Raw genomic sequence first — 26,337 nt, forward strand, 5'->3', positions numbered from 1 at the left:
CGTAAAACGACCTCATGGTCGCCAACCTATCATCATATACACTGATTAATCACAATTAATTGTCATATACACCGAATATTCCACATTACTCACGCTTCCAGTGGGTAATTTACATGCTTGGAAAACGATACCGTACCCAAAATTCACGAGTAATTCTGTGAAATCATCAGATTGGGTCCATTCCTTATGGACAGTGGCTCTATTGGCCAATTAATGGTCTTGCACCATTGCTCATCTCTTCGCACGAGGCCCAAATATTTTTCTTTGTTAGTTTAGCGAAAATATGACAGCGATATGATTGAAATCTTTGAAAATACACGTTGCAACAGTGGTTCATTGAGATTAGTTAAAGGGCAGTTATTCAGGGCATCGTAATAGTTTCTGAACGTTCTCGAGTGAATTGAAAGTTTCGTGTACCGATATTGGAAAAAGAAGAGAAGAATCCCGTTATTCAGTAGGATAAATCGAGAACTATTATCCAATGGCTTTAACTTACGATTACGATGAGCAAAGTGAAACATGGCCATTCTTTGTGCTCACAATATTATTAATGATTATAGTGCCTGTAACCATATCACACATCTACCATTTATTTGCTAAGTCTGACGGTGAAGCAGAAGATGGGAATGATGTTGGGTCTTTTGAATCTTTAAGTGACAAGTATACAAGTCAAGAGATTAAGCAATTTAGAAAGAAGTTTGATCGTGGTAATAACAAAGGCAACATTTTGAGCAGGAGAAATATTTTACTTATGATCGGTTGGGCCTTCGTAGCATTTCTGATCCATAGAATAAATACAAACGATGCTATACAAGATTCTGTTTCCAGTTTATTTGATCCATATGATATCTTAGGTATCTCGTCCAGTGCTTCAGAAAGAGAAATAAAATCTGCTTATAGAAAATTATCAGTGAAGTTCCATCCAGATAAATTAGCCAAGGAATTGACCGAACAAGAAAGAACGACTATGGAAGAAGCATATGTCCAAATTACAAAGGCCTACGAAGCTCTTACCGACGAATTGACAAGACAAAACTTCTTGAAATATGGTCATCCTGATGGACCACAATCTACCTCTCATGGTATTGCTCTACCAAGCTTCTTAATCGATAGCACTTCTTCTCCAATATTAGTCGCCATTTACATCGGTTCTTTTGTCTTATTATTACCATATGTCGTATCAAAATGGTGGTCAAAGACTCGTTCTTATACTAAGAAGGGAATTCATGTCAAATCTGCTTCTTACTTTGTGGACAGATTAGTCAATTATAAACCATCAGAGATCGTTACCGTTGATTTGATGTTAAAATGGTTATCTTACGCTGAAGAATTCAAACAATTTTTCCCAGATATGAAACCAGAAGATTTTGAGAAGCTTTTACACGATTATATCAATCGCAGAGACAGTGGAAGTAAGAAATTGAATATGGCCAAATATAGGATTGTTGCTAAATGTCATTCATTAATTCACGGTTTAGTCGATATTGCATGTGGTTTCAGAAATTTGGAAGTCGCAACAGTTGCTTTAGATACTTTTAAATGTATTGTTCAAGCTGTACCAAAGAGCCCATACTCTCAAATTGAACAATTACCTAACGTTGATATGGAAGTCTTTAAGAACGGAATGACTGACAAGATTCAAACAGTTGGTAAATTATTCAAGTATGATGATGAAAAAATTGGTAAGATTCTTGGTATTAAAGATAATGATCAACTCAAAGAAACTCTTCAAGTTGCTGCAAACATCCCACAATTGCATGTCTTAAGAGCTGATTTCGTTGTTCCAGGTGAAACCGTCGTTACTCCCCTATCTACTCCTCATATTTCGATAAAAGTCCTCTTACGTTCTGCTAAACACAAATTAATTCCAACCGAAAAATTCCCAGCGGAAATGTTAGAAGAACCAGAAGATTTTGAACATATGAGAGATCCTTTTGCATCCATGGCAAAGCAACCACTGGTCCCATACTCATTTGCACCATATTTCCCTACCAAGAGACGCAATACTTGGTGCTGTTTAGTAGCTTTACAAAAAGATAATAAAATTGCGCAAACTGCAATGAACATAGAAAGACTGTCATTTAAGAATTTGAGTAAACATTTCGATAAGAGAACTGTCAAAGATTTAGAAAGTGGTAATTTCAATCCAAGTGATTGGGAAATAGGTACCATCAAAATTCCATTAGGTCAACAAGCTCCAAAGGAAACTGGTAATGTATTTTTCAGAATAGTCATCAAATCTACTGATTACTTCGGCTCAGATTTAGATATTACTATGAAAATGCATGTGCAAGATCCTCCAAAGGTAGAAGAAGCCGAAGATTTGGATATATACGATGCCTCTGACGAATCTGAACTTGAAGATTCTGACGAAGAAGATGAAAGCGACAGTGATTATACTGATATAGACACCGATACTGAGGTTGAAGAAGATGCTACGGACAATTAGTATGTTTGATAAATTAGCTCATCAACGCTTTTTACTGTACATTATATACTAGATGTGACTTAAAATATCTTTTAGCTGGCAAAACACAATAATAAACATGTTTTATATTGAACATTCTTATTAACTGTACGTATCCAAGGCAGAAGTGGCATATATACTCTTCTAGAAGTCGTAGATACCGCATGCAATACCTTAACTGTAAATATCGTCGTAACTTCATCGTAAAACCTGCTAAAAAAGCAGAAGCTGTTGCATTTTGTTTGTAATTAAAACGCTAACTCCCTGTAAACAAGACAAGGCTAAATATATGGTTAATTTGGCTTTTTGCGGCAGGTTTTCTTGCCATTAGCTTCCAATATGATCTCTAAAGTAACCGGAAACCATCGAGTTTGACATTTTTTAAAAAACTCTAATCACAAATGCAGCAATTTAACATGGAAACACGAACCCCAAGTCTCTTCACAGATCTTGCTTATGGATGATGTTCAGGGTCCATAGTTATGGTCTTGCTAGAATTTCATCATTGTGCCAGACTACCAACATCGGGCGTTTCTATAGCAAGAATACCTCGAGAAGACTGAAATCGGATACCAATTCCTCAATTGAAGAAAATTTGAGGGTTCTGTTCGATCCAGACAGGCCAAGAGATGCTTCAGTTAGGTCATTTAAGATCCTACTAAAGCTGTCAGCCGAAAGCAAGTTAGTTATTGAGAAATACCCTCGGTACGAGAAGTTGTTGAAGACCCTCTCTACACAAAAAGTCAAGTCGCAAGCAAGCATGAGTACTATTGCTCGAAAGCTATATACGTTAGCTGTTCAAAGAAGAATATCTGACGAGGATATCTATTCTGCCCTCTTAAAGGTGTTGGATGAAGATATCATCAATGTTTTGATACCAAAAGTTCCTCCTACAGGCACTACTACATCTACCAATAAGACAAGAAAACCTGTATTCGACATTGGACTACATCCTGAAAATACTGATTACTTGGACGTGATATTAGAACAGTTAGAGAAAAACACAGTCAACACAAACGATTTATACCAGATTATAAGCAATATTATAGAAGAGTCAAATGAAAGGGAAGGACTGCAACCAAATGAGAAAGGAAACACGAAGGATATCAATCTCAATTCACTGAAAAATTACTTACATGAGATAGACATTCAAAATACACATAAAAATCTGTTCTTGACGGAGCAGAAGAAAACATACGATTGGAATCGTCCAAAAGAACCGCTGCACTTCTCAGGTGGAAATATACTATTTGACTCAGTCGCTAAAACTAACGTGAAACTTCCAATATCAAAGCTCCAGAATAAAGCTATAGATATTATATTCAACTTACCACCTCGGTTTGGGAAGAATAAACGGAAATGCCTGCTATTCAATTTGAAAGATCAAAAGAGCTCCATTGAAAAATTAGAGCTTAACGACCGGTCGTTAGATATAGTTTTCCAAGGTCATCTAGGAATAATTAATGCTTCTCAGATACAACCAGAATATGTCAAACAAGTGATCAATGATGTGGAAAAGAAAGGCTGGAATGCTGCTGGATTTGTTAAAAACAACCCAGAGATGATCATTTTTTTCCATCAAATGAAAACCAATCTAGTTTTAAATTGAAGTTCGCCGCTATTGGAGGCTCTTTCGTCTTGATACTAGTGGGTTATAGATTATTTGATTCTTCCAACATCGAGTGGCTAGATTCGACAGATCAAAAAAGTCCTAATTCTGAATGACTACATTTTATTCCTTGTACATATCAATGCATATTCTTTTCTTCTCTTCCTTCGCCTTTTATATTCATTTATCAATTACTATAAAGCCATACGTTACTTATAATATTACACACGATATTGTTACAGATATTTAAAAATAAAGGCACTTGGAACTACCAATTGTCCAGAGCGTCCAATGCACTACGTTTCTTTCTTGTAATATCAGACATTAAATATTTTTTGGATTTGATTCTAGAATAGTAAATCGGACAATCATACGAGTCACATTTACTGGCAATTAAATCACCTTCAACTCCTGCATTTTTTGTGTATTGATAAGTACAGGTCCTACATACCATGTTTAGATTCTTCATCATATTTTGCCTATAAAGTGTATCATATAGCAACCCTACGGTAGTCTTCTGGGCAGACATTTCGCAGTCGCCACATAAGGTCTTATTTTCTGAAGATACTACTTCTTCTCCACAGTTGATGCACATTGATGATTCACCTAACTTGCTTTCCTTAGTATTCGTATTTACAGATAAGTCTCGTTTCATTCTTGGAATATCAAAAGCCCAATCTGCTACGTTTATACCAATAATATTGAATAACCGGGATAAAGGTGGAACCAATGTCTTATCAATATAATAAGTTGCATCTAATTCTAAGTTTGGGTTTGCAAAAAATTCCTCAGGGGAAATACTACGTTCACGCAAGACTTGTCCGGGACTACCTTTGACGATCAGATACGGAACTCGTTCTTTGTATTGAGGTTCTGCTCTAGTATCTTTTTTCATCTGTTTCATTGCCACCATGGCGCCAGGTGGCAGACTGGCTGCGCTTTTATATGTTCCTAATTTCACAGCCTTTGCAAAGCAGAAATCCTGAATTGAAACTTTTCCAGAGTGAATTTTGAAAAATTGATCTTGCACATACTCTTTTACCTTTGTGATATCCTTGGTGTCAAATAATATTTTTAGTGACTTCTCTACTATCTTCTGTTGGGCGGGATGACCATCTCTTCTCACCGTTTCTATACCCTTAGAATCAAATTTGGGTTCTTGCTGGGTGCTTTTCTCGTAAGAGTAGCCAACATATCTTTTCTTGCTTACCAAGATACATGGATGATATACCTTTTCAAATTTCAGAAATAACGGCTCAGGGTTACTAGCAGATACTGCTATTGACATTTCGTTTCCAATAGTAAAAGCTTCCTCTCTTGTTTTTCCCGGCAAATAAATGAACAAACTATCAGTATCTCCATATACAACTTTGGCTCCCCAATTTTCATCTGATTCTATTAACTCGATAGCTCTCTCTAAGGTTTCTCTTCCTGTCTGAACAATACTATCTGCTAGATCTGAACAGGGCATTCTCCCTGAAAAAGAAGCTGAAGTATAGCCATATGTGACATTAGCCAGCAGTTTGAGAGCTTCTTGCTCATTATTTAGTAAGTTCCGTAGGGTGTCATTCTCTGATCCCAGCTCAGAAATTGTCTTTTTCACCATTACTCTTATGTCTAAAACATCGGCAAGCATTTTTGCTAAAGTGGACTTTCTTATTGAAGAGTTCACGAATACGAGACCGTTAGGTGCAATCGTTACGTCGTCTTTGAGCAATCGAAGCGTATTTTCTTTGATCGGAACAGATGATACACCAACTTCATTGTCTCCCAGCTGCATTTCTCGCACTCTACCGAGCAAAGTTGAATAGCAGTAATTATATGCTATCATAATCGAGGGGTACAGTGACTGAAAGTCCAGGACCAGCATGGGACTCTTATAAAAGGCAGATTCTGGCTCCATAATTAGAGGAACACATTCCAAAGGTTTCTGTTCTCTTACTTTTTGTTTACTGGGGGAAACCAAAATAAAGCTTTCTCCCTTGCAAACCCTCACTAAAAATGATTCCACACGATATTGAGAGCCTCTATAGTAGACTGATTGGAAGTCTACTCCAATTAATCTTGCTTGCACCATCGTTCTAGCTATGAAATCCTGTGCTTTAAGTAGTTCAAAATTTATACGTACACGAGTCAACCAGTACTGCAGCACAGTTTTGATTTTGGAAAAACTTCTTTTGTTATTCCAAAATTCTGTAAGGTTTCTATTAGAAAAGTGAGGCAACCTCTTGTGAAGTAAATTGTATGCAATATTCTCCACCGTATATTGGGTCAATTGAAGATCTGAGCTTAAGATCCTCCAAATATTTAAAATATGTCTTCCCGTAACCGTTATGCCTGTGGAATGAGTATAGCCCCAAAAGTCGTAGGAGCTGTTCTTTCCCTTCGAAATGACTCTAGATATTTCCTCAATAATGTTGAATTTGTGAACCTTTATACATCTTTCAATAATATAGCCCCAAGATGAGAGATGAACTTCGTATCCTGACAAAATATCTGGGTCAAATAGTAGAACCAGATCTGTAAGCGCATCAAACATCATGAACTCACTCTCATAAAATGCCACTGGAACGCTACCAGCGGCATCTTGTAGCATTTTGGATAGCGTACCATCCTCTCGTTCATCATGCAGCACCATTATTCCCTCACTAGAGACACCGAAGTCGAATGGATAGGATTCGTCATCAATTTTCCAAAAGATTATTGATACTTGATCATGAAGTGGATCAGGTTTCAAATCGTCTCTTGTGTTGACGTGTATTTCTAAAGAAAAATGAGTAAGTTTATCTTGCATGGTTGATATCTTTTTGGGTACAGTTGCCCTCGACCCATATTTATAAAAAAAATCGTTCTTCTGAGTCGCTTTACCAATCTGTGAATGGTCTTTCATTTTCTTTCTTTTAGAAACTTCATCATCATGAACCTCATAGTATGTCGGTGGTTTTGGCAAATATTTCCATGAGGAAAACAAAGAAATAGGACCCTCTGTTTCCAACAGTACTGGTTCATTATGGAACGGCAGAGGTATTCGATGACTAAGATGAGGTGAATTAATTTCAAATCTTTTACCGGCATATATATACGGCTTCAACTCCAAGTCCGTAGGTTCTCCAAAATAAGGATCAGTATAATCAACCTCTGGATAGCCCTTTGATGTTAAGTCTTTTATGGCGGAGGAAAAATTGAACGGTGGTTTTTTGTAAAAGAATGCTCTTTCGCCTTTCGAAATTCCATAAGGCAATTCCAACTTGATCTGTTTTGCCTGATTGAGCTGAAGAATGTTAGAACGTTGTGCCTGTTCCAGACGCTTCCTTTTTGAAATTAACTGTGTCATTTGAGTATCAAGTGAAAAGGCTGAATTGGAAGACGCTACATTTGCTCTGGGCTTTGTTACATGTTTCTCTGGATCATCTTCTGTATCTGTTGCTATGAAACCACTATCCTGACTTAACATGCCGTAGTCTTCATTCATATTGTTAGCCGCGTCGCCCTCATCGTCTAAAATTGTATACTGCTGGAAAGAAGTGTCTATAACCTCATTTTCATTTTCAGATATAGTTTGGGAGTTAAGAGTATTCGGTTGCTCTGGCCATAATTCGTTAATAGCTTCATATGGTTTTCGTATTTTCTCAAATATAGGATTCTTTTTGAGGTATGTGTCAAAAGTTGGATTAGGATTCTCTTTCGATGTCGTCTTCGCTGAAGCAGCATCATAAAAATCTTTGAATGAATGACTAAAATCTTTAATGTCCTTCAATCTTTGGAGGCCCTCTTGAGGCACATATTCTCGTAAAGAAAGCAGAGCTCTTTGGGAAAGTACATTGTTTACCATTTGCTTTGTAGAACTTACATACGGCTGTTTGAGAAGATGTAATGCTTCACCTTTTTTTTCTATAAAATCATGATGTATATCACGAAAATATAGTTCATCGATGTTTTTAATATTCTGTGGTAATATATCTATTTCTAGCAAACCGTTTCCCATTCTTGGGAAAGCCTTTTCATCTAAGACATTCCGTTCTTTATCACAAAAGTGGGTTAAAAAGGTATCGAGCTCTTCGTTTCGCATCAAATCATCAATGTCCAATATACTATTGAGGATAGGGTCTCTAAAATAGCAGTTGTTCAAATGTATCCATGAACACCCAAAGAGATTAAAATCCATTGAAAATTGAAGTAGATATGGGATGTGAGATTCAAAAGTCTCCCTAGCAGTAGCAAAAATGGCTTTGTCCCTAATTAAATCTGAGAGCCTATTCGAATAAGACGGGTTCAATAGCGTTATTTTGTAGAATAAGGTGTAACCCATATTGAACCCGTAAAATGGAATACCTTTTATCAGCGAGACATTTGCAATATAATTCAATCCTCTGATATGTTCTATATCATTTCCTACCTCATTTACAGTAGGTTTATTCCCTCTGCCCTTCTTTTTAACTAGTTCAGTCATCTTTCTTTCAAGTAGCAGATGCAAATTGGTGCATTTTTGTGATATTTCTGTAAGTGAATCTGATTCATTGCCATCATATTTCACAAAAATGTAAGGAAAGACGCCATGAATATGACATAAAACCTGATGTCCTGTTGGGAGAAATCCATAAACTCGTATTGATGGGACGAAATTGAACTGACTCATTGGTAAACTGTCGCCATGTTTCCTATCAAGTATTGTTGGCCTGTTCATGTAAAAGTCATAATTATTCATTTGCACATGGATCAAGTCCGGGGCTAAACTGGAACTGTTTATGCTTGAATTGACACTTGACATTTTCGCTCATCATTAGAGAATGTACAGTCTTCTTCTTTGTTGATATATGAGTTGCTTTAATAAATAGGTCATTGAACTTCTCATATTCTTTCATTTTCATATATTCATTTTCTTGCTGTACGGCGCTACTATATTATAAATTAGGTACCTGACAAGCATTAAATAAAGTCCTGTATTGGGCAAATTAAATCTTATTGAACTCGACTGGCTCTAAGAAGTCCTTATAATCAGTTAGAAACATCCACAAACCGCCATAGTTTTAAAGAATGAATTGCAGCCCACGCGTAATACTGTCACGATATATCTGAAATACGTGTAAAATATGCATGAAAGATGTATAAAATATGTATAAAACATAAAGTCTGTATTATTTGAGCAGCGAGTCAGCCGTCGCTCAACTCTTTTAGGCACTTTTGGCAGCCACAATCGAAAAACCAGCCATTTCTCATAAATTCACGGCGCTCAGTAAGAGGAAGATTCAGAGTTCCTGCATAATTTATAGACAATTCTTCCCCCACTTTGACATCTCTATTGAGAATGAAATCCATTATACGCCCATTCCGAGTTTTTGTGATATTGGGATCACATGAATGGTTGAAATATGACGCCCTTGGGAGCACCCAGTAACCATAGCATTCTCTACTTTCAAGAGATTCGTCCTCCTGCCAGAGGCCAAAGGAGTTTGCATACTCAGAACCCAAAATATGCCTGAAACTGTCCGTGCTCAAATGGCATTTCAAATTATTCGGCAGTAAAATATACAGAGTGTTGAAAACTGATTCTTGAAAATGTAAAAGAATTGGAAATTTAGAAATCTTTTCTAATTCATTGGATTGAAGATGCTGAAAACTTTTCATAGTCAAGGAGTCTTCAGAAAAGTTACTAAGTCTATACAGTGAGCTACAGACAAATCTGCAGCATGAGTACTCGTCCTCTGATATTACCGGTAATTTATTCAACCGTTTACTGGACTTTATCTTTTCAATAGAGAGAATCCATGATTTTGTGATTTTATCCCATTGAGAATCGATAATTTCTTTAGATATAGTGACCGAGTTAAGTTCAGCTTCCTTATCATCATCAGAATTGTGTCTTTTAAGCATAGAATGAAATGAGGTTAGCAAAATCTCATAACTTTCTATTAGGTCTATAATATTCGGCAGATGTAAAAATTCACCACAGCATTCCTCACTACAGAACCAAAGTCCAGCACCTTGGAATTTTTTCATATTTATATCAATCTTGCGATTACTCATCTGAATTAACGACTCAACTGAAGTTTTATCCAGCTTGAATTTCATTGTTTTACCGTATGAGTATGCATAACAATAACAACAAACTTCTTTCCTGAATTCGTAGGACACACATGATCCTGTATAGTCGTCAATTTCCAGCACTCTCGTACCTTTCGGTATATCTTCTTTAGCAAAGCATGCTCTACCTCCCCAGGCTGTTTGCTTAATTTCAAAGAGGGGACCTTCGTGTTCGTCGACAGTCATCAAATATGTTAAGCTAGCAAACTAAATTACTGGGTTTATGCAGTACTGAAATATACTAATTATAGTAGCGATGAGATCGATCTACAGTTTTTTTCATTTTTGTAAAAAAAAAAAAAAAAACTAGCTAGAAGAGAAATTGAACACAAGACCTGATTTACATGATATATTTGAAGAAAGGAGAAATGACGAATATTGACGAGTTTTATTTATTGAATGCGACAAGTACATGAGAATAGCGTAGTTATATGTCATAGTCGGGGTGCTGAATGTTGAAGGAGAAAGCTGTGTCTAAGATGTTGGTAGACATTTCAATTCCTGTAATTGGGACGACGGAAGGTCTTCCATGTGCACACTGAAATGGCATTTTACATGCAGTTAGATTCTTGAGCAGTATTTCACATTCATTCAAAAGTAAATTGTCACCGAACATGATTGCAGACCTGCATGCCTTGGAATTGAAAATATCTCTTAAAAATAGTGGTATACAATTCATGTATTTCCACCACATATTATCATTGAGTGTTTCATCAGGCTTTGAACATAAAATCTTAGCTATGGGAAACTTTTTGCCCAATCTCAATGCATGGGCGTGTTCTAATAGGCCAGCTTTTAAAAAAGTGTTGTCATCATTGAATTTTTGAAATGTACACTCTGGAAGTGACAATATTACTAGCTTAGGATCCTCGTTAGGGCTCTCCTTCACATCATAATAGACACCCCATCGCTGGAATTCGCCTTTATAATGCTGTAGTAATCCTAATTCTGTAATATTTACTTCAAAGCTACAATTACTAACTGATTTTGAATACACAGTAGTGCTTATAACCTCGAGTATAAAATCTTGTAAAAGTGCTTCTAGCTTGATTCTTTCATCGCATGCATGTTGGTCTAAGATATACAAGCCATATGAAGAGATTTTCTCTGAAGGAGACTTCAGTAAGATAAATTTATTATCAAGCTGATTAATCACTTTACATTTAATCAATTGTTCGCGAGTGATATGTAATTCTATTTCTTTTGAATCTAAATTAGTGTTTCTATTGACATTTTTGATATCTAGCCAACAGTCTTGTTGAATATGGTGAACTTTCAAATTCTCTTTGAGTTGATTTAATTTAGCTTGATTGAAAACGGGTTTAAATCGTTGTCGGCTTATTGCTTGATGGCTGATGCGATCTTGATTTTCAACGCTAGGACCCTTTGAAGCAATTTTGGCAAATTTCATTTTTGTATCTAAAATACTGTAGTTTCTCTTAATGGGTAATATCAAAGGCATTGAAGCCTTGATTTCACTTCGAGATTTAGTGGGACTATTGTTCTGGTGCGCTTGGATGTCAATAGAAGCAGAATAGCCTTGGTATTTCAAAAAAGATTTAAGTACTTTTAAAACTAGGGGCTTTAGAATATGAGCAAATGACGGTTCGAATATGTGTTTTGAAGGGTCTTGTATGAGATCATTGATCGTGAGAGGACATTCCAAGTTAAGAAAAAACATTGGGTATTGATTATAAGTTTTCCCACCTGTTTTCTGGCCTGCGTTTTTTACATCATAAAGGCCAAATCCAGCAGAAGTAAACAAATTACCTATAACTTTCATAAATGAAGGGCTGCACCATTTCCTACCGTTTATATAGATAAACTGAAATTCCTTGAATCGTATTGGTGATTTAGAAATCACACCGTTTAGTTGAAATTCTTTGAAAGAAAGTGACACTTTTTTTAGAACGTTAGATGGGATTACACTGCCATATATGTTTTTAACGATTTGAAAGTATGCTTCATAAGTGTCATCTGATTGTGTTACGGATTTCGACTCAAATAAAATTTTTTCCTCTTTCTTTGTATTAGTGTATCGTACGGTAACTTGTAAATAGGGTTTCCTCATTAAAAGTTGAAACATGTCATCCTTTATAATGTTGCAGGTCTTGAATTCTGGGTCCTGGGAGACCATTTGTCTTCTCACGGGGAGATTATGCAGCATATTTGTGATCAGTACCGTGGTCCCAGAACTGTCCTTATTGAATGGCTCAACCTTATATTTTGCCGAAGCATCATCATCACCTTCACACAACATCCTGGCCTCACCAGGAAACGCTCGTACCCATGTTGAGTTGTAATCTTTCGACTTGCTGTAAATAGTGATATCAGCAACCGTTGATAGGAAATGAAGGGCTTCACCTCTGAAACCGTAGGTCTGTATACTGGTCAGGTCATCTAGCTGGGCCATCTTAGAAGTATAGCTCTGGCAACCGACTAGATTCATATCCTGGGGTGAAATTCCACTCCCATTATCTGTAACCACCAGATCCAACGCATGCAGATCGAAATAGACGTCCAGGACTGTAGCATTTGCATCAACAGCATTCTGAGCCAACTCCCTAACCGCGGACGCCAGAGAAGTTACATAAACCTGACTTTGGAGCCTTCTCAGCACTTTCCCGTCCAACTTCCTTATTGTGCTGCTCATGAAGTCTTAACCATTCGACTAGTTTTGTTCCCAGTGGTTTATATACAAGGTTGTTTCAGCCACAAGACCATATTTTTTTGCGAATAACATAACACATGAATTTTAAATGTACATAAATTGAATTTTATCTGAATGAGAACAGTATATAAAGTCTGTTGAGATGCTTTTGAGTGGGCCTATCGTGGTGTATAAGAGACACTAAGGCATGCAAGAGCAGATCTAGTTGTAGTTTGTACCGTTTGTTGCGGCTAAAACGGTGGAATTAGCACCAGAAACGGTGGTGGAAGCACCTGCAGATTCAGTCACATATTCGGTAGTCACAGCTTGAGTTTCAGTAACGTATTCTGTGAACGTTATAGAGGCTTCTGTAATGTAGGAAGTCACTGGGTCGGCGGTGACTGTGACATACTGGGTGCTTGGAACACAGTTATCAGCAGCAGCAGTAGAAACCGTAGTGTCAAGGGTAACCCTTTGAGTCACCTTTGTAGTAGTCTCAGCAGCAGCAGGTGTGACGTTGTCTTCTTGTACAGTAACGAGGATAGTAGAGGTAATGGTTGACGTGTAAGTCGTGGAAGCGTCGGCATACGTGGTTTCGTAAGTAGAGTAAGAGGTGCTAACGGTTGGAGTGGCAGTGGAAGTGGCGGAGTCCTCGAGGGTGACGATGATGTAGGATGTGATCGTTGAAGTGTAAGTTGTAGAAGCGTCGGTGTAGGTGGTTTCGTACTCTGTGGCACTAGAAGATAGTTGTTTCGCGTCAGCATTAACGGAAGTGTAATGTGACGAGGCAGAAGGAGTGTACCAGATGGTGTCATAGACCGTGGAAGTGATTAGAAGGGTGGTAGTTTCATCAGCGTAGGAGTATGTGGTGACTCTGTCAGATAGAGAGTATGTAGGAGTTAATGTGGTTGTCACCGGGGTTGATGACTCTGCAGAAGTGACGTTACTGTATTCAGCGGAGGCAATGGACCCAGTAAGGGCTAGTAAAGAGATAGCAGATTTGAATAACATGGCTAACAATTTGAACGGTGGTTGAGCTAGGCTTATACTGGGAATAAGAGTCTTGTATCCAGGAAAAGAATATATAACATGATGGCTACTTATATATATATATATATATGGGTGTGTATGTATCTATAATGACTTGCAAACATTCGAGGAAGATCAAACGGTGTCACGAAAATACTCTGGCTCGAAACAGCAAAGAAGATCAAATAAATCAACCGAGTTGATGTTTCACGTTATCGCGAAATGCCAAATGCCAAATTTCGTGATACTTTAATTACGCGTAAAGGCTATGAAAATGGAAAAAAACATGCATTTTCGAGGATTTAAATTCGTGAAATGTAGAGGTGTTTTAAAGATGTTACTGCAATCCGTGTAGCTTGAAACTTGGCTTTTCTTGTATACTCAGGATTATGACGTGCTTCCGTACCTTGCAGTGTCTTTTGCTTGTTGAGTGTGGTACGAGGAGCAGACGCTATCCGTGCTTTGGTCCCAAATGAGGTCTTCTTCGTCTCCTCCAGCGATGAAAGTGTTTGGCTCGAAATTGTTCAAATTGCCCAGATTTAAAGAGTGCAATTTGATAATGTTATCGACGCAACAGTACTGGAAGCAGTTCAATAGAATTGGAAATACGAACATGATGAGGAAAACTTGAAAATTGGGCCACGGATCAGCCCAGCTTAACACAATATCCGCAAACCATTCTGCCAATTGCTCGTAGTAGTTCAAAATAATGAAGATTGCGAATTTCATCATACAGAGACCGCAAATGAAAACGACGAATTGTTTGCAAAAGGCAACGAAAAGAGGGTGTTCATCGTCATTAGAACTGTTCTTATTCTGGCGATGATGAATCTTATGACGACTGAAATAATTTCCACTTTCAATGTTCTTCACGTTGAAAATCGAGAGCGTCTTCTCAACGAAATGTAGACTGAACCATAGAATTGGAATCCCCACTGTGGTGTCCATGAGCAGATTTAAAAAATACCAATCGCACTGTTCATTATTATCTTTACTTCCGCCAGACCTCACCAGCAGGTTCTGTTTCTTCAATATGCTGATACCGAGATTCAACACATGTATGACAAACGATCCTCCTATTTGCTTAGTGGTATCGTAAGTCCAAACGATCAACTTCCGTCTGGGATACTCGTAGTTTCTTTTGAGCAAAAGCACCGCCACAACCAAGAGACCCATCAAGAGCTGGATGCACAGGGACACAGGCCCCAGTAACTTGCATGTACCTTGCTTCGTGGAGCCCATTACCTGTCTAAATTGACTCTCTCTCTCTCTTTCTCTCCACTTCCACCCACAGATGAGATGAGTTATTTTACCTTTCAAAGGGGACTCAAGCATAACGAATAGCCGCAAATTTTTGTTGAGAGAGAAAATTCTGCGGCTGGGTGACCCTCTAGAAAGACCCCGTTGCTATAGTGACGAATAGATTGAATTTTAAAATAAAATAAATAAATAAGTTATATGTATTGGAGATTGCTATATCTTCTCCTTCTTATGCAATCTGGGTGTGCGTCTCTTCTTGGCTTTCCTCTTTGAATCGAGAATGAGCTCCAGTCTCCTTCGAAGTTCCGAGAGTTCCATGACATCGTCAGCGTTGTTCGTGAAATCGATCTCACTCGGTGGCACGAACGGTTTCAGCTTTCTTACCGTGTGGGAGGGCACGTTTCTCCATGCTCTGTGGTCATGTAGTCGGGAGAACGGTCTGCCCCATGGTGAACTAGTCGTGGATTGATCTGGAGCCATGAGAAACTCGTACATGGTACTCGAATCGCTCTTGAGATCCATCGATAACGGTCTGTATGCTGAGAACAGCAGCTCTGTGTTCAGTTGTTTCCGGTCCATATTCGATGTCGAGGGAACTCGAGGTAACGCTGAATATTTGTATCTACGTCTTACTGGCCCAAAACCAGACTCCTCCACGCCACAGGGCATCCTTGCTAGTTCATGGTACTTGGAAGATGTCGTGATTGTAGACGATAATCTCTTGGCCTTGCGTTTAGAATGCTTCAACTGATTCTTCGAGAATATGTTCGTGTAATTGAAGAAAGCAAAAGAAGATTGGAATCGTACGAACATCTGACCTTGCGCCGTATTCGTAGACAGACGGCTCTTTAATGGAAAGGTAATCGGCATCATCATTATCACTCCTCTACCTCGTTATACAACTCTGCTGCTTCTTTTCTTGATCCACTTACATAATATATTCATTCCATCAACGACAATTCAGGTTACTCAGGTAACGTTTTTCGCCTCTAAACGAAACGGAAAAAGAAAGGCATAGTGGGATTTACCCAGAAACTGAGGGCAGCGGAGTTGAAAGATGGAAGATGAGGGTAAATGAATGAATGAATGAATTGATTAATGATTGTATAATGCGCTATATATGATGGGGAGGCTCATTATTTATATCTTGATTCTTGTAGGCAGTGTAAGGGATCTTCTGACCGTGCCGGTTGGCAATGAGAAGGGACTAGCGTTGCGGCTGGCGTAACGGCTGGCAAATGGAGTTGTTATGTCCTTCTTGAATCCTATATTCAATGATTTGATATCGTCCATGGTCTCATCTTCTTCATTGTCCGTAGAAGTGTCATTTTCTGACATTTCATCGGAATAGGTGGATGAGAGTTCTGACTTGTTATCACTGTCAAATATACGTTGAGAACTGTGTTCGGTTTCGTAATCGCTTAAAATACCTTCTAGAACCTTCTTATAGGAGGCATCTAGCATGTTTGATTCCTCATATTTGGCCATTTGTAGACGTAGTGTGATTCTTTGTGCGACAATACGCTTGAAGTATGAATTGAATAGCTTTTCTAAGTTCTCAACGTGCTCGTGAATTTCTTCTTCTTCTTCTTCTTCTGACTCTTCTTGAATGTCTGCAAATACCAGTTCTGCAGATTCCATAGGTGTATCTTCTTTGTTTGTAACACCACTGTTTTCTTCTTCTTCTTCTAATATCGAATAGTGACCCATCGATAGTGGTATCACTTTATTCTTCACCACAATGGAGGGTTGTCTTATGATAGAGTTCAATGACGCAGTAGCATGAGATCTAACCAATTTAGAATGGTTGCTATTCGACGAAGATGACGTTCTCAGGGAATTTCTAGGTTGCACCGTATTCAGCGACGACGCAGCTCTTCTAATGGATGATGTAGTACGTCTTATGGAAGAATTAGTCTTACGTGTAACATCGCAGTCCTGTTTCTGCTTTGTCATTAAGCTTACGTTTAAAGATGATTTTCTTGATATAGATCTCTTCAAATTTGAAACGTAACCAGTCGTAGGATTCTGTCTAAAGGATATGGAACGTTTAACGGTTTTCAGTTGACCAGGTACCGTTGGTAGATTCTTATTGATACTTTGATTGCGTTTCGATTTGGATTGTGACTTCCTGTAAGAGAATAATTTTCTTCTTACAGCCATTCTCAATTTCTTGAAATTTCTCTTGATCTTGATGCCCATGAGATGGAAATATTGTAAGAGACCTCCTTTACATCTAATGGCATTAGATCTCTTCAAAGCGGAACGTCTTGTAGATAAGTTTGTGGGGTATGGTACCGAACATAAACTTGAATTTGTAGATCTAACCTGTCTTATTGTCGGTATACGTTGCAATTTTAAAGAACGTTTGATGACAGTGTTATGATTCTTATTGATCATGGAGGACTCATTGGTACTGTCAGAAGTGGCCCTAATTTTACCATTTGAGATGTTATCACTAGAATTTGACGATACAATTTCGTATGAAATATTATCAGCAGTACGAATAGTTTGGTTCCCAGAGCAAACAGTATTGCCCTCTGGGATTCTTTCCATAGAAAATTGTGCCACTTGTGAAGAACCCAAGGGTAAATTACCCGTTTCTCGTATCGATGACATCCTCGAACTAGCTTTGGAATCACTCGTATTCGATTGTGCCATCGTGTAAGAAGCATCACTGGGGGCATTGAAAAATGCAGGAGACGTTGTATTATCAGAAATATTAGCAAACGAATAGTACCCATTAGACGAGTGTGTATTAGTATTGGAGGAAGATGTGTAATCGGAAAGTATCTGAGATCCAGAATCATTATTTTCCTGGACATGAAGATGGTGAGGGTCACGTTCTGATTTACCCAGTACTTCATTGAGAAGTAAGTGGTTATTCAATTCCACGTCAGAAGCCTGTAAATTTCCCGCAGATGGGAACTTGAAATCTACTTGAGGACCGTTGAGAGACTGTGTCTTTGTTCTTGTAGGAGTTCTAATAATCATTGGTTTGTATAATAGCAAGGGTGCCTTGTCGATGAAGTGTTAAGGGTCGACAATGAAGAATCAAATCCAAAGTACTCTCACATTTTATATATATACTCTCGATCAGATCATGGAGAAGACCAGCAGAACAAGGACCTGTCATTGCATGATCCATTCAAACCAACGCACCTCCATACTCCAATTGCCCTTCAATATTCAAATGGCTGCCGTCTGAATCACATTGAATTTGCAGTTTCTCTTCACCAGCCATTCCATTTGGCTCTCGGGACTGAAAATATGTATGGCTGGTTTGGAGGTTTGTGCAGGCATTTCTGTGCATCACGTGATGTAAATTACTTTAGCATAAAGTTAGAGAACAGACCAGGATTATACATGAAGACTATCATGGTCTATCGTGTGTTGGACCCATTGATGTGTGATCTACCTTGTGCTATGATGGAGAGATTTATTGCCTTGGAAAGCAGTTACCACTAGGTGAAAAAAAAATGCGATGGCCTTTTCGATGCGATGAGCTGACTTCTCGAGGTGGACAAGAGACTGGTTAGTTATGGGGAAGAAGGTGTATCATGCTTCACATTTCTTGCATACGTTGAAGAAGAGGTCGAATAAGAGGTATAGGAAGTTGGTTCCCCGAATTGCTGACGATAATTATAGGATAAAATCACATGAAAGACTACACGGGAAGCTGTTTAAATATTGGAAGAGCAGGCACAGTCTATTTTCTAAAATTGATTCGAATCAGATATATATGACTGAAGAGTTATGGTACAGCGTTACACCGGAGGTTTTAGCCAAGTTTCTTGCTAAATTTATCAAAGCATGTCTTCCAGAGGCTAATTCGATACTGGATGTGTTTTGTGGTGGTGGAGGTAATACTATCCAGTTTGCCATGGAATTCCCACGTGCCTATGGCGTGGACTCACGCATGGATCACCTTTATTGCACGGCGCAGAATGCTAAGGTGTATGGAGTTGATGATAGAATATGGCTAAAATATGGTACATGGGATAAGATTTCTAAATCTGGTCTTTTCGAGAAGATGAAAGTAGATTGTGTATTTGCGTCTCCTCCATGGGGTGGACCTGAATACTCGAAACAGAATGTCTACGATTTGGAGTCGAGTCTACAACCCGTGGGGGTTACCGAATTGTTGAAGAGTTTCTTCAAGATATCTTCGAATGTCCTGCTTTTTCTTCCCAGGAATTCAGACTTGCATCAAATAGCTAGAACAACTAGGAAACTTTTGGGCCCAACTGCCAAATGTAGGGTTTTGTACGTCAAGGATAACGGATATTTAAAGGGGATTGTCTGTATGTGGGGGGTGGCCTTCACTAATTATCAGGAGGATACGACCCTAGTTGAATTGAATGAGGTCGGTAACCATACAGATAATGAAAGCAGTGAACAAGAAGAAGATAAAGAAGTGTCCAGTTCGGAAAAACAGTATTTCTCTTATGATATTGACGGTTAAACCAGTGACTTTTCAATATATTTATATATATTCTACGTTATTTTGATAATGCATTTGTATCTATAAATCCTCCATCGAAGAAGAAAAAATTATATGCAGAGTGTCTTACAGGAATGTTGATTTGGATATTGGTGGGGGTTGTGGTAATGATGCTATATTACTCTGGCTAATTGGCTTCAATGCCCTATCTCTTAATTTACTGACACTCTGAAAGGCTTCAATTATTTTATCCTTTCTCTCCAGCATTTTCTGTAATTCCAAAATTTCGTCATCTTTGTCGAGACTATAAGTACTATTATTGAGTAATGATCTATTTTGCTTTTTTAAATTCAATATTTTATTTTCTAATTCATTGGTATATTTTTGAAACTGTCTTATTTGAGATTCCATTCCTTGAAATTTATTTTCTAACAACGCACCTATTTCGATCGGTAACATATCAATGATTTCACTCATTTGTGAATCTTGTAATTCAATCATATCTTTATTCATTATGTTTTCGTAATTTTCCAATTTTTTTTTCAGTATACTATTTTCTGTTTGCAATAGGGATATATTTGGGTTATCAAGTGAGAATTTATTACTAGTATCATGGCTGCTTTTCAATTTCATATCATTAATTGTTTCTTTCTGTTTTTCTAACCTGAATGTTAGTTCTTTTATTATTTTATCCTTCTCAACTTCACTCTTGGAAATAGTAGATAAATTCTTCTTTATATTGAATCGTAGCGAGACGTTTTTGGCTCTCGATGCAAACCTTAACGTATTGATAGTCTCTGCATAGGTTTCCATTCTTGGATCAATTGTACAAATTGTAGTCACTGCACTATTTCCACTTAACGCAGGTTGTAATAGTCTCGTCAATTTAGAATCTCGGTAAGGTATGTGGTTGTTACCGTTACTATTGAGACTAGGAGATGCTGGAGGACCCATGGGATTGGAGACATGTTTTGAATTTGATAAGGATTCTGCACTCAGTTTGGAAATTACAGTACCCAATGCCAATAATGATTTATTAATAAATGCACCTTCTTTCCTTCTTTCTTGCTGACCTGCAGCCCTCTCTGAACCAGCCAAATCACACAGTGTTAAAGTACTTGACGTCTTCGAGCCATCGATAACATTATGAGTGACTAATCTGACTAAGATAACAGCGTGAGATCTGGAACTTCTTAGATTATATTCAGTTTCACTTGTTTTACGATTCGAATCACCATATTTGATCCATTTCATTAATTCTTGACTTGTATCACATCTTTCCTCATTTAACCCAGTTATTTTCACGCCATACTCCAGGTCGTCTCTTATTCTCAATTCACTGCTATTCAATCTGCTTGGGGTAGAAGTGAATCTGGATGGTGTGAGTAAATGATTTGTACGGTCGTCATCTAGCAGGTCATATATCTTTTCGTTGTAAATCTCGAGATACGACAGTATAACGTCATATTTCTTATCATTTCTGGAATTCAAAACCTGATTAAACAGTAGAGACACAGACAATGGGACAATACCGTCGGGATTCTCATTATCCCCCATCATAGTATAAGTCTTCCCTGATCCGGTCATACCGTAACAAAACAAAGTTGCATTGAACCCAGTAAACAATTTATCAATCAATGGGATAGCCGTGGTTTTATAAATTTCGAAATTATCAACATGAGGGCTAAAGACATGATCGAATTTGTATTCATCGTTATTAGTATTTATTGTCTCTACGTTTCTTATCTTAAAATTAGAGTATTCCCAAACTTCCTTGTTCTGATGAGGAACAGGTTTAACTCTTACTGTCACTGTTATTGTCCCAGAATAAGATTCATTATTACTAATTTTTCTTACACTATCATTGCGTTGAATGTAGGAAGTCTTTATAGAGGAAGATAATGAAGACCCTGTGGAAGGAAGAGATGGTGGAGGACTACTACTACTCACATCAGATGACCCTGAGGTGCTTCGCATGTGTGAGGACCTTCGTATATTGGAAAATGAAGAGACTGTTCTTAGAGATGGGGATGGAGGAGGAATACCCGAGGAACCACCTGATACTGACCTCATTGGAGTGGTCTTTCTTGTCTTTTGTATCATAAAGGATGGGGTGATATAGGAATATCAGATATCAGTAGGTATATGGAGGTTCGATATGTGCTTTGCCTATATGTAAATAAATGAAATGTCAAATCCTCGAGCTATTGATTTTTCGAATTCCGCGATATCAATTTAAAGGTACGATATAGAAGCTTTGACTATTGAATAACACAAGTTATGTGAGAATTAGCAATAGTAAAGAGCATATTAAAATATATAAAGACTTTTACTTATGAGATATATATATCTGGCAATATAAAACTTTTTTTCTTTTTTCAATTGAAATTTTTGTTATTAAAAATAAATCAAAAGAGAGAGTTGTGATAAAAAAACATTTAAATGAATGGAAAAAAAAGAAGGAGAGCAACGTTAAATGAAGAAGATGTGGAGAGAGAGAAAAAAACAAAATGAAAAGTTTATGAAACCATATCATAAAGCTTCGGCTAAACCGACGGTACTGTTGGTTGTACTGTTACCTAAATCATAGACTGAATACCATCTACGTAAGAAGGCATCACCAATAATGGCTAATGGACCAACTGGCTCTGGGAAGTCCATTGGGACAATGGCAGAGATACAGGTGCCAGAGGCTTCAAGTGTGTAATCGTATGGGCCAATACTGAAGTTAGAACCACCCAAGTTGAAAGTAATGTCAGGTAAAGTACTTCTTCTGGAACAATCTAAGACGTATTGACCAGACCAATTCTTTCTTGCACCAATTTGAGCATTTAGGATCTCAGCTAAACCAGATGGTAGGGTGATTAAGGAAGTACCGGTGTCGATAGCAGCACCAGTAGCAGTTAATGGAGCATACTGACTACCGAAGGAAATACCATTAAAATCAACTTCCCAATAAGCTTCACGGCGAACTGGTAACCAAGTGATATTACCGGTAAATCTTGTTTCATCGTAACCACCAAAGGTAACTTCACCACCTTCTTTTCTTAATCTCTTATCACCTAGATAGAAAGCAAATTGTGGAGCATCTAATAAACCACGATTTACTGCATTGTAGAATGGTGGCACCGCTCTATTTACGGAGATCGTATCAAAGGCAAGACCGAAGATACCATCGAATTTACCGAAAGCAAATGCTAAACCTGGTTCACTCGTTGCTTCTGCGAAATCTTGTTTTGGAATTTGTAAGTCACCAACGGTGACAGTATCATTCGACATGTAACCTTCCAACGCACCGGATCCGTATCTAATAGCGAATCTGGTACCATTTCTTACATAAGTGGAAGAAACTCTATGGTCGTATTTATTATGTAGAAAGCACGCCAATGAATTACAATCTACACTTGGAACCCAAAGGTTGGAGGAACCAGTGTCCATAATGACTCTAAAAGTTTGACCAGGGGAACCGATGGAAATATCAGCAAAATATTGAGCGTTCAAATAATTATTTAATGGAACTTCATGATTTTGTTGAGCATCGAAATGTTTGTCGATAAAATTCTTGAAAAATGGATGATCTCTTGACAAAACTGTGTCTGGGTGAGCCTTTTCAAACGCAGTGACGTATTTGGAACCCAAATGAGCCATGTGTTGGTCGAAAGATAGCTTGGATATATCATCAGTCAACTCCTGTTTTTGTAACTTGATCCTATGAGGCTCAGCATTAGCAGAGTCCAAAACAACGAGCGCCAAAGGTAATAAACTACTTAATTGCAACTTCATAATGACTAATATGATAAACTTGCTTGTTGTGTCTTCAAATAATGAAGAAATAGAAAGAGAATTGTAGGAAACGGAAACAGATATTTTCCTTCCTTCTAATATAAAAACTTCAATTGGATCAAGCTTCCAGTTTCTGTGGTCCGACTCAATCTCAATCAGCTTTGTGTAAAATCAGTCCTATCCAAATTGAGGCCTGTCCTGACACAAAAATGCTTATATTGCTCCTCCTTATGAATGACAGAAATCTTACCAAAATCTCCTCCATCCCCCGCCCCTTATATATCCAATTTCATTTTCGATGCGAATTCTGGGAGGCCCGAAAAAAATACTGGAGTTGGGTGTTCGCACATGGGTCACGTGGTGCAATCGAAGGTCGGTGCTAGACGTTTGCTTTGATGCTTGGTATATGGGTATATGTGTGTATATGGTGTTGTCGCTAGTAGAATGGTAGATTGTCCGGGTCCTCTTTGGTAGCATTGTCCAGTTTGGCACGCTTCACTTTGCGTGACGGGTCCCTTTGCGATTGCGATTGTAGACTCACCGAGTGCACTCTCTTTAAGATGTCACTGCCGTTGTCATTCTCGACTGTAGTTATGTCCGGGTCGCTCGTGACAATGTTGGCGTAGTGATAGTTCTTCATCATCTCGCTCAGCCTCTTGACGTAGTTCTTCTCGTCATTGGTCTGTGGTTCGATGGTTCTTTCGTGGTTGTCAGTGCCATCTATTCCTCCGTCCTTGAAAAGACCTGTTGGGTCATTGATAGTCAGTTTGAAACCGATGAGGAAAAACTGGTTTTTGTCCCAAATGATCTTGATTTCGTCTCCATCTTGTAAGAGATACTTCTGTCCAGCGCCGATCTTAACGTCGTTGATATAACTTACGTTGGTCCCCGAATGGCAATACCACAGATCGTCTAGACCTTGTGCAGGTGACTCGTATATGCTGTTCCCCACTACGTGTCTCTTCTTCAATATGAAACAATGTACCCTCGAAAGCCTACTGTCTTTAATCTTACAGTTACAGTCGTCTGATCTGCCAATAAAAAAGGGATTTATACCTTGATGTATATATAGACTGTCCTGTATCTTACTTTCTTGTAAGGGGCGCAACGTTAAAAACTTACCTCCGGCATTGTTGTTCTTCCTCCTGGTAACTGCTTTACTTGCATGGGCAGGCGTTCTTTTCGTTGTGGCCTGCTGTTGTGTAAATCTCATCGGTGGGTGGTTAGGTATTTTAAACCCTTTCGTTTTCAGTTCTTCTTGTTCCTTCACGAAAATTTCCATCTCTTGCTTTCTCTGTTGCTTGAGAAACGCATATTGTGCATCATCCATCTTTTCAATGGATTTCTGTTGCGATAAGGATTGTGATAATGATACTTGGGAAGGCGGTTCACTTCCTAGTGACTCTATTTCATTATTTAAAGACACCATCTTGATCCATGGATGTTCCAGGGCCCTTGCCGCCGTTAATCGATTGCTGGGATCTACTTGCAATAAAGAATCAATAAAATCCCTTGCTTCATCGGATATTCTGTAGTCTTTCAAAGGTCCTTCATGGTACGAACCCCTACTAATCTGTTTATACAATTGCTCTTGCGTACTCCCACTAAATGGTAAATGACCTGTTAAAATCACATACACAAGACATCCCATCGACCACATATCGACTAACGACGAATATTCGTTTCTTTCTTCATCTTCTTCATTGTATTTACTTGAACTTCCAATTACTTCTGGTGCCACATACGCCAGAGTACCACAAAATGTCTTCATAAACGTACCATTCCCCTGGACTTTGGCCAAACCAAAATCTGTAATCTTCACTAGTACAGGGTCATCCTGTTCAATTAGTATATTGTCGGGTTTCAGATCTCTATGACTAATTCCCATTGAATGAATGTATTTGACAGCTTCCAATATCTGTCTAGATATCTCTTTGCCTGCATCTTCACCGACTGCGCCATGCGCTGCTACGAAATCCATTAAATCACCCCCAGATACAAATTCCATCACCATGTAGTAACTTTCATTATCTTCATAAAATCCTTTCAAACTGACAATTCTTGGATGATTGAGCCTCTTTAAAACCTCTAATTCTCTAGTGACACCATCCAAATTACCCATCACTTTCCTTTTATTTATTATTTTCACTGCATACGTCTTACCTGTGGTTCTCTCAACAGCTTTCTTAACAGTAGCAAATGCACCTTGACCAACTACTTCGTCCTGTATTGAGAAGTCCTTGTAGATCCCCGTCAGCATGGACTCAGGTGTCCTTCTCGACCCGTTAGAGTTGTAACTATCGTTTGATTTCAATTCATTCAATCGTCTCTTGAAGTTTTCGTTAATGAATATTACTAACGAGACAATATCTTCAGGAACACCTGCACCGACGACAATTTCATCCCCTTGAGATAAGATCATGTTGTTATTCTTTTCTATTTTCATCCCATTAAGCAAAGTGCCGTTGGTAGACGAATCTCTAAGCATCAAATTACCATCTTCCCCTAATAGGATCTGGAAATGCTTATTTGATAATCTTGATATATTTCCCAGATAATAGTCACAATTCAAATTTCTCCCGAAAGTCCAGACCTTCTTGATGGGTTCTTTGATTCTTAGTAGTTCCTGAGGGGTAGTGTCTATCCTAAGATCCTTCATGGGTATCTTACCATTGGTACAGATCACCCTACAAACTATATTCTCATCGATTTTCTCTTGGGTAAACTTCTCAATTAGATATTTCTGCGTGGACTGTGTGGCTTGCTGTGTTGGTTGCGTTACAGGATCCATGGATACTGGTCTAATAAATGTGGGTTTGACGGTATATGTGTAGCTATTTACTCTCTTTATAAGGCTTGATAAGGTGTGTAATATAAATTCGAAAAAATTTTACGCGTATTAATAATTGACGCGACTCATAAATAGACACTCTGGAATTCTATCTAGCGGGTGTATGTGGTTGTTACAGTTGTCTTAGTGAGTAATGAATACTACCTGCTTGTTGCTCGGGTTC

At 38.2% G+C, this 26,337-nt stretch overlaps 13 protein-coding genes across 13 annotated transcripts; 3 read left to right on the forward strand and 10 right to left on the reverse strand.

Moving 5' to 3' along the window:
* Positions 1 to 481: 481 nt before the first annotated feature.
* SEC63 (protein-transporting protein SEC63) lies at positions 482 to 2,449 on the forward strand (the record flags this gene model as incomplete). Its single annotated transcript, XM_003958726.1, has 1 exon — positions 482 to 2,449. The coding sequence occupies one exon, from the start codon at positions 482 to 484 to the stop codon at positions 2,447 to 2,449; it is 1,968 nt and encodes a 655-aa protein (XP_003958775.1).
* A 478-nt stretch (positions 2,450 to 2,927) lies between these two features.
* On the forward strand, positions 2,928 to 4,076 carry MRX4 (Mrx4p; the record flags this gene model as incomplete). The annotated part of the gene is made up of 1 exon (XM_003958727.1): positions 2,928 to 4,076. The coding sequence occupies one exon, from the start codon at positions 2,928 to 2,930 to the stop codon at positions 4,074 to 4,076; it is 1,149 nt and encodes a 382-aa protein (XP_003958776.1).
* Positions 4,077 to 4,344: 268 nt separating this feature from the next.
* REV3 (DNA-directed DNA polymerase) lies at positions 4,345 to 8,844 on the reverse strand (the record flags this gene model as incomplete). The annotated part of the gene is made up of 1 exon (XM_003958728.1): positions 4,345 to 8,844. One exon carries the CDS (start codon positions 8,842 to 8,844, stop codon positions 4,345 to 4,347), a length of 4,500 nt encoding a protein of 1,499 aa, XP_003958777.1.
* A 383-nt stretch (positions 8,845 to 9,227) lies between these two features.
* Positions 9,228 to 10,343, reverse strand: SET6 (Set6p; the record flags this gene model as incomplete). Its single annotated transcript, XM_003958729.1, has 1 exon — positions 9,228 to 10,343. One exon carries the CDS (start codon positions 10,341 to 10,343, stop codon positions 9,228 to 9,230), a length of 1,116 nt encoding a protein of 371 aa, XP_003958778.1.
* Positions 10,344 to 10,584: 241 nt separating this feature from the next.
* Positions 10,585 to 12,810, reverse strand: MLH3 (mismatch repair protein MLH3; the record flags this gene model as incomplete). Its single annotated transcript, XM_003958730.1, has 1 exon — positions 10,585 to 12,810. The coding sequence occupies one exon, from the start codon at positions 12,808 to 12,810 to the stop codon at positions 10,585 to 10,587; it is 2,226 nt and encodes a 741-aa protein (XP_003958779.1).
* A 219-nt stretch (positions 12,811 to 13,029) lies between these two features.
* Positions 13,030 to 13,818, reverse strand: SVS1 (Svs1p; the record flags this gene model as incomplete). The annotated part of the gene is made up of 1 exon (XM_003958731.1): positions 13,030 to 13,818. One exon carries the CDS (start codon positions 13,816 to 13,818, stop codon positions 13,030 to 13,032), a length of 789 nt encoding a protein of 262 aa, XP_003958780.1.
* A 405-nt stretch (positions 13,819 to 14,223) lies between these two features.
* KAFR0H02370 (uncharacterized protein) lies at positions 14,224 to 15,078 on the reverse strand (the record flags this gene model as incomplete). Its single annotated transcript, XM_003958732.1, has 1 exon — positions 14,224 to 15,078. One exon carries the CDS (start codon positions 15,076 to 15,078, stop codon positions 14,224 to 14,226), a length of 855 nt encoding a protein of 284 aa, XP_003958781.1.
* Positions 15,079 to 15,309: 231 nt separating this feature from the next.
* Positions 15,310 to 15,972, reverse strand: PET20 (Pet20p; the record flags this gene model as incomplete). The annotated part of the gene is made up of 1 exon (XM_003958733.1): positions 15,310 to 15,972. One exon carries the CDS (start codon positions 15,970 to 15,972, stop codon positions 15,310 to 15,312), a length of 663 nt encoding a protein of 220 aa, XP_003958782.1.
* A 264-nt stretch (positions 15,973 to 16,236) lies between these two features.
* AIM44 (Aim44p) lies at positions 16,237 to 18,090 on the reverse strand (the record flags this gene model as incomplete). The annotated part of the gene is made up of 1 exon (XM_003958734.1): positions 16,237 to 18,090. One exon carries the CDS (start codon positions 18,088 to 18,090, stop codon positions 16,237 to 16,239), a length of 1,854 nt encoding a protein of 617 aa, XP_003958783.1.
* Positions 18,091 to 18,637: 547 nt separating this feature from the next.
* TGS1 (RNA methyltransferase) lies at positions 18,638 to 19,561 on the forward strand (the record flags this gene model as incomplete). Its single annotated transcript, XM_003958735.1, has 1 exon — positions 18,638 to 19,561. One exon carries the CDS (start codon positions 18,638 to 18,640, stop codon positions 19,559 to 19,561), a length of 924 nt encoding a protein of 307 aa, XP_003958784.1.
* A 105-nt stretch (positions 19,562 to 19,666) lies between these two features.
* On the reverse strand, positions 19,667 to 21,643 carry KIP2 (Kip2p; the record flags this gene model as incomplete). The annotated part of the gene is made up of 1 exon (XM_003958736.1): positions 19,667 to 21,643. The coding sequence occupies one exon, from the start codon at positions 21,641 to 21,643 to the stop codon at positions 19,667 to 19,669; it is 1,977 nt and encodes a 658-aa protein (XP_003958785.1).
* Positions 21,644 to 22,072: 429 nt separating this feature from the next.
* On the reverse strand, positions 22,073 to 23,323 carry PEP4 (proteinase A; the record flags this gene model as incomplete). Its single annotated transcript, XM_003958737.1, has 1 exon — positions 22,073 to 23,323. One exon carries the CDS (start codon positions 23,321 to 23,323, stop codon positions 22,073 to 22,075), a length of 1,251 nt encoding a protein of 416 aa, XP_003958786.1.
* Positions 23,324 to 23,759: 436 nt separating this feature from the next.
* Positions 23,760 to 26,114, reverse strand: RAD53 (serine/threonine/tyrosine protein kinase RAD53; the record flags this gene model as incomplete). The annotated part of the gene is made up of 1 exon (XM_003958738.1): positions 23,760 to 26,114. The coding sequence occupies one exon, from the start codon at positions 26,112 to 26,114 to the stop codon at positions 23,760 to 23,762; it is 2,355 nt and encodes a 784-aa protein (XP_003958787.1).
* Positions 26,115 to 26,337: the final 223 nt, after the last annotated feature.

The sequence above is a fragment of the Kazachstania africana genome, chromosome 8 (assembly GCF_000304475.1).
Source record: "Kazachstania africana CBS 2517 chromosome 8, complete genome".
Classification (NCBI taxonomy): Eukaryota; Fungi; Ascomycota; class Saccharomycetes; order Saccharomycetales; family Saccharomycetaceae; genus Kazachstania; species Kazachstania africana.